The 7,361-nt window shown below is 42.6% G+C and overlaps 1 protein-coding gene across 2 annotated transcripts in view; it reads right to left on the bottom strand.

Moving 5' to 3' along the window:
- Positions 1 to 826: 826 nt before the first annotated feature.
- The window catches only part of L3MBTL1 (L3MBTL histone methyl-lysine binding protein 1), a 1,278,801-nt gene continuing 1,272,266 nt past the window's right edge, over positions 827 to 7,361 (bottom strand). Inside the window, exon 22 of one of the 2 annotated variants that reach the window (XM_069652331.1) lies at positions 827 to 1,939. In XM_069652331.1, the coding sequence (XP_069508432.1) occupies positions 1,805 to 1,939 (135 nt within the window). In that variant the 3' untranslated portion in view covers positions 827 to 1,804. The remainder of the gene's footprint in view (positions 1,940 to 7,361) is intronic. The other variant, XM_069652332.1, reaches the window with a different exon arrangement.

Below are 7,361 nucleotides of genomic sequence, written 5' to 3'. Positions count from 1 at the left end.
TGACTTGAACTGCAGTTCCCAAGGGCATTCAACCTACCAGCGCTTTGAGGTCATACCAATGATACATAAGGCGCTATATAAATGCCAAGTTAACATAAAATAACATAAAATAAAGAAAAGCAAAGAAGTTCCCCACTTAGGCCCTTTTCTTTTCTGTTGAGCAGCAGAACATTTTAAACTGGGAAAGGTGCAAAGGGGGAAGCTAAGGACACTTCACTCCACTTCCTCAGAGTGCATACTGGGTAAGAATTATCAGTAAACCTGACAGGCGGGCCCTAGATCTTAAGTCATTTTATCACACATCAGTAGGTCAGAAGGTGCTTCACTGGCTTCGTGTTAAAGTCAGGATTCTTTCTAAGACCTTATGCCTCAGACATAAATCTTTTGGTGCCAAGCACCTTTTTATTTACAACACCTGATTCGAGGTTACTCTTCTGATCGTACGCTGAGATTGAAGAAAACAAATCTTCTCTATGTTCCCAGGACACGGCATGTTCCTCGTGAGCACCGCTGCTTCTCCATTTGGGGCCCCAGGCAGTGGAACAACATTCCAGAGCAAATGCTCATCTCTGTGTTAGACAGCTTCTTACAACATTTCTCTTTCACATCAACAGTGCATTGTGAATGACAGCTTACCCTCTTCTCTCTACATTGATGATCGGCACCAAGAGGCGATTCACTTCTGCTGTGTGCTTTAAAAATGGTCCTACTCACTCAATCACTCACACAAAAAGCAAAACCAACGTATCAAGTGGGAAATACACTACCAGTTCTACAAGGTGAAAGTCATGCAGCAATATGTCTTTTTTGATACTTTATGTAAATGTAGTTTCTCAAAATGTCAAGTAGTAAATCGACTGCAAAAGGATAACAGAGGAACAGATCATGCTTTTTGGGATGTATGCCCATAAAAAGACAGCTGCCAATCCCGAGATACATGAATCTCGATACTTATGACTCACTCTCTCCTGCAATAGAAACAAACCGTTGGTGGGGAGTCCAGATTGGGATCACATACAGTTTGTTGTCCCCAAAGATGTCAGCCCTTCATGTGACGCAACAAGAATTAGTCATAAAAGAACAATGCGAATGCGTGCAGTTTGAGGCGATTCCTGTTAAGAAACAAATCTCTGATCTAAGATTCCTCTTTTAGGGTTGAATTAAAGCAGACACTTACTCATATGTTGCCACCCACAAAAGAGCATGCTATAAACCAGTAACCATGAAAGCGACTTTAAAAAATGGTTTGAATCGTGGCTGTACATATCACAAAAAAACAAAAATGATTTCACAAACGGTCCATTTAAAAACACATTGCAGTATATTTGTCTATGGCTATGCAGAGGAGTCAGTCTCCATCCAGCTGCTATACTGATTGAGAGCTGTTATTGTTAACCAGCCCTTGGTTTGGCAATACGGGACAAGTGATGATCGAATCACTGTCCAAAGACCCTATCTGTTCTCCAACTGACATTCTAGCCACCGAGGGATGAGTATTTAGTTTAAAAAAAAATCCAGACGACACGAAAGCCAAGTCCACATTCATCCTCTTCAAATTGATGGGTGCCAATCACATATTGAAGAATCGATACGGCGACTGCAAAATACCTATTATTTTGAAGAGGTGCACCAGGGCCACGTGCAAACATTGTGTCAAGGACACAGCATGAACACAGAAACAAACAGAGCTCTAAGAGGTGTTCAGGTTTTAACAGCGGTTGTAGCCAGGGGAGTAAGGCTCCTGCGCCAGAAGGACATGTTTTCATCAAAATGCATCCATAAGGTGCCTGTGTCTATGGCGATATCACTTTAAGGTGTCGTCAGCATTTTTAAACATGAGGATGGAATTGTAGATTTTCAAGGCTGGACCCAATTTGACGCTCAGAATCTTGACGATGTCGGCCTGTGTCAGCAAAAGGAACGCCTCCCCATCGATCATCTATCATAAAAAGAGAAGTGTGTGGGTAAGAGACAAATAGATTGCATGTGAAATCAGCATAATGTTCCTCATCTATGACAAACTATGGAAGCTCCTCCCGTCAGCATCAGAATCGCCCCCCCCTCCTACAATTCAGAAAATAACTCAAGACTCACCTCTTCAAGGAGTCTTTCCTCCTCAACAGCCAGGCCATCACACCACACCTGCACCTCCTGACTCAGTAAAGGCTGTCCACCCCTGTCCTCCCTGTACAACTGTACCCTGTGCTCCTCTGTATCCTACCCCCGCTGTATATCTGTTTGTTACCTCTGAAAAGCGTTTTGTTATGCATCTGTATTGTTGTATACCTCTCGCTCTGTTGCTTCTCAAAGCTAGTTCTACGCTCAATAAATACTGTAATAACCATTACAATAACATACCTTATCAAACTCTCAAACTACCCATAGGCATTCATTTTACAGTGATCAGCTCTATTATAGGACAACAACTTCTATCTAATACTTGAAGTGAGAAAGGCAACTGGGGCAAGTGTCAGAAGTGGCGTTACTGCACTGTTATTGTGAACGAGGTGCGGCTTGACCAGATACATGGATTCGCTGTGGATATGTTGTGAGGTCCTTTACTCACTATTCTCTCACTATTCTCTGAGAAGTTCAGCTCTGCTTTCCTAGTTTACAGAGCATCTCGCCTGCAGGTAGGGTGTTACCCCGGGGAGCTGAACTGGGAGCATTTGCGTTCATTCTATGTCTGGGCGCTGACCCGGGAATTACTTCGCCGCACAGCTGAAGTGAGCTGAGCCGGAGCTGTGAGCCCCCTTGGTGGGGGGAATGGAGCTTTTGCGATAGGAGGTCTGTGAGGTGCTTGAGGGCTGACTGCACGGTGGCGAGTCCGTTTGTACATCGCATCCCCTCGTTGTTAAAGTAAGTCGCATATTGTGGTGATTAGTCTGCTTCATTGCTAGTTACAACTAGAGCATGTGTCTCTCTTCTCTCCAAAAGAACTAACTGTACTACAGGACCATCTGATATTACACGCTCAGGACTTTAACCTGCTTTCCCCTAGCACTTCTCTACAACGCTGTTACTTAGGTCCAGAATTCCACTTTTTGCCATAAAACGGAGCCTCAACAGGCTACCATGTTGACACAGACCATGGAGTAAGTGACATGGGCTGGCCTGGAAAAAACAGGTTTGGACAAACAGTCATTTAGTGCTAATAGTAACAGTAAAATGCTGTCTACTGGACGAGAAACATGCTTGACAGTCTTAGTAGACGTACATACACCTGATGACACATCAACTGACTGCCTGATGTGAGCTAGCTGATCGGATGTTCCTGGGAGCATTGTGTGTAATAATTCGATCATTCTGGATGAATCCTTTGTGCGTCTCTGTAGGGAGATAGGGGACTTCAACGAAATGGCCGAACAAGACACTTTAACTACTGCCTTTTTTGGTGTTAATCCATCGTCTGTTTAACTGTCCTCTAGGGAATCCACTACAAAGTCACTGCCAAAGCGTGACTTTTTTACCCCTTGAAACATTCACATGACGCAGGAGTTTAATGACTTGCCAAACTTGGGGTCCCTAGGGCCTGTGTCAATTTCAGCCCTCCATCTGGTCCTCAAATCTCTCTTGAGATTATGTGGTAACATCAAAGATATCATGCAGGACAATGCAGATAAACTATCAGTTACAGACCACAAAATTCAAACAATCGTGGAATTCCTGTAGAACTCAAAGGGTAGGCCTAAGCTAAGGCTGCAGTATCATCAAGCTCTTTATATTGATGATCAACGGCTCAGTACAACTTCTGTTAATAATTCACAGACAATTGCCCTAAGTCATACTCCAAATAGCCCGACACTGCAGGTTGAATGCAATTAGGATCCAAGTGCCTCACCAATACTGTTTGACACCTCAGCAGCACTGTTATTATGTGAGGATGAAGCAACAGGACACAAGATGACAAGATCCTTGACTACAAACTAAGCATCAACCAGCAACATCTTGTGGGAGTACAACAAGAACTAAAAGAAAGAAGAAAAAAGGTTAACAAGAGAAAATAACTAAACATGTACCTTCCCAAAGTGGTAACAAAAAGGAAATCCTCATGCAAATGTTTACTCCCCCCCCCAGTTGAGTGGGGGATTATTTACCTAAACTCTCAGGGCCCCTGCAACACTGAAACAAACTTCCAAATGGACTCGCCTATAATGCAAGAATCTCTTTCAAAAGTGGAACGAAGAGGGCGAAAAACACCAAAGTAAAATAAATACGTTTATGTTACTGATGACCAAGGGTTTTTCCAACACTCCCAGGATGGAGCAACTCATAGAATCTGACCCGGGTCTCTACATTAACATCTTACAATTGAGGAGTGTTCTGACCAGACTGAGCAAGATGCAGTCGGTACTTTACCAGGACTCACCAAAATCTCAACGTATCGCAACTACTGATTTACGAAATCACCCAAACAAGTTAGTTTGACCATCAAGACCATAAATTGGGAGAACATCTGCATGCTGGGGCAATACAAGAAGAATGTGAAACACAAACTACTGAACAAGCTAAAAGACCTGATTTATATTTTGACTAAACGTAGCATAGCCATGGGGTGGAAAGATGTGAGAGAGCCAAGCATACAGAGATGGTGGAAAGCGCTGGAAAAGTGGTATACAGCTGAAACAGGAGTATGGGAAAAGGCACTTAAAACACAAAATACGGGGGTTGGGATAGATGGATAACGCCAACAGTGACACTGTTTGCAAATGTGGGAGAGACAGACGATGTGCAACAATTGGTGGAAGCAGATGCAATAATTGAATTGGATAGATAAATGAAAAGTGCATGCTGTGGGGGAGGGTAGTGTTTTCGGGAGTGGTTGCGATTAGTGGTTTAAGTATTGTCAGAGCCTGTTGCTCTGTATGATTATTGTTGTTATGTTATATAAAACTCAATAAAAAATTATTTAAAAAAAGTTGGGAGAACATCATTAATGTACATCATCAAATGTAAAGCAGGTTACTGGAGATTTTTCAGAGCATACAGCGGGGACATTGACTACATGTCATTACAAGAACGCGGATGGGATCATGTGACTTGTCAATTATTCCAACCTAGTAGCATGCCTGGTCTTATCCGAAAAACGTACCCTAAGAACAGTGGGCTATGACCTATATGAACTTGAATCCCCCGCAGAGACTTCTACATTTCTGGTTATTTCATCGCTTAAAAGAAGAGAAGAACCAAAGATATATTCTTCGCCGCAACCTCTTGGAAATATGGGCATGGCAACAACTGACAGCATCTCAAATTCTGGGATGAATATGAACAAAGAGGCAGCACAAGACTGGTCATGGCTGGAATCAGCCCTTAAAATGTTTGCTAACTCCAGAGTACGGGTACACCATCTTTAACTCAACAAAACTATTAGTGGCAGTTTGGAATGTTTGTGGCTACAATAACTTACTTGGGGGCCTAAAGAATTAGAAACTACCCCTCAGCAAATACATTATGATGTTTCAGGAGACCATGGCCTTAAACCATTTTGAAATGAATGGCTTCAAAACATATACAAAAATTGCTCTGAAAGGATTACTTGGATGCTCATCTGGCGGTCTAGCAATAGCAATAGACCTAAACATCAAAGCAACCTATTATGAAGTCAAAACACAACATGATGGCCTAAAGGCAATTGGTCTGCACACAGAAACCTTTGTCAAGGATCTCCTAATTATAAAGATATATTGGAAACCCAGAAACAGCTCCGATTGTAACATACAACTGGCACTCAATGAGGTGATGAAAAAATGGTTGGGTTCAGGACATCTGCACCACATCATTGGGGGAGACGTTAATTCAGATTGCTCCATCGGGTACAAACACAACGAAGAACAAACTGCTCTGCTACATGGCTCCTCCAGTCGCATAACTAATGCACTAACATGGGACTCTTATGTGCAACAGGGGGCTTCTATTCTGTGCTCCAGAGGGAGCTTCCCAGGGGAAGTCAATCACCACCTGAAATCAAGTGGGGCTTCTTCATGGTTGGACTATGTATATGCCTCTCATAGTCTTAACTCTGTGAGTAGCCCCATAATTATTACCACCACTGATCGGAGCGACCATGCAATACTGTCGTATGAATCAAGGGTGTCAGTTGAGACGTTCGCTTGCTATCCCACTATGACTATGCCAACCAGAAATGGTCTCACTGTAAAATGTTACAGGGGGACGGGGGCAGTTTCTATGATGTGTCTGGTTACTGAGCAAAGTTGGAAAGATCATACCACAAAATATGCTATACCTGATAAGGTTACACTGAAAACCTCAAAGATCACTGGGCCGTTTGTTGATGCTCACTAAACCTGGAGCAAAGATCTCTTTTGGGCCATTGGAAAAGCTAAGGCATCTAGGGCATCTGGCCCTGATGGCCTTGCCCACGCAGTTATCAAGTGTATTCCCGAAGCTTTGTTAGATCCTTTGATGATACTTTTTAAATTTACCATTGCAACACATGATCGCCCTGCTACGTGACATGAACCCATCATTTGGTCCTCCGAAAGACACTACCCAGTAAAACTTGGTCATCTTAGACTACATTGGTTGGCCTTTGCGGACTACCTTATTTTGTTTGACCAAACACCAATGGATCTTCAGAGAAAGTTAGAGAATTGTTTTGTATACACTGTTAATAACCTTATGATATACACCACCAAGAAAAAACCTAAAACCATGTTCTGGAGGGTGGGCAAGCAGAGACTGGAAAGGGTCACAACCATTAGATATCTGGGCTACACAATGTCTAACCGAAGTTCTAAGATCGAGTGAAAGAATATTCTGAGAGAGAAATCACGGCCTTTGGTTAATCAACTCAACAGACTTTACAGTTAACTGTGCACATGTTCACTGCTCCCTCTCATCAGATATTACCTGGCGAAAGTGGAACCTATTTTACTTCATGGACTGGACATTACGCAGTTCAATTTAGCCTCCTACTTAAACACCCTCCAGGGTTTGATCTGGAAAGAGACCCTTTACTTATCTAACTCAATCCCTAACTCGGTCGTTAGACATGAGTTGGGTCTTATTTCACTACGATACAGAGCTATTTGGAGACAGTTGTCTTGCTATGCAAAAATGCTAAGGCCTCCATCAAACTCTTTATATCTATTTGGGACAGATCATAGCCCTCAACTCATCAGAATCACACACTGTCTTTAGGACCAGGATGGCGGACATTCTACATAAAATCCAATCCTCAGAAAATGAACTGAGAAACAGACCAGACACAACAAAAAGGAAATTGTTCTCTATGGAATGGGTAGAGACAATAGAACATTTGGGGACCTATAAAACCTACAAGGACTTGCTGTGTTTGCTTGGAAGAGAATTACGTTGCCTCTGTATGTTCAGTTGTT

Source organism: Ambystoma mexicanum, chromosome 3p (genome assembly GCF_040938575.1).
Source record: "Ambystoma mexicanum isolate Mex_15411 chromosome 3p, UKY_AmexF1_1, whole genome shotgun sequence".
In the NCBI taxonomy this organism is placed as follows: domain Eukaryota; kingdom Metazoa; phylum Chordata; class Amphibia; order Caudata; family Ambystomatidae; genus Ambystoma; species Ambystoma mexicanum.
Note: the sequence above shows the minus strand (reverse complement) of the source record. Positions and strands in the feature narration are given on the sequence as shown.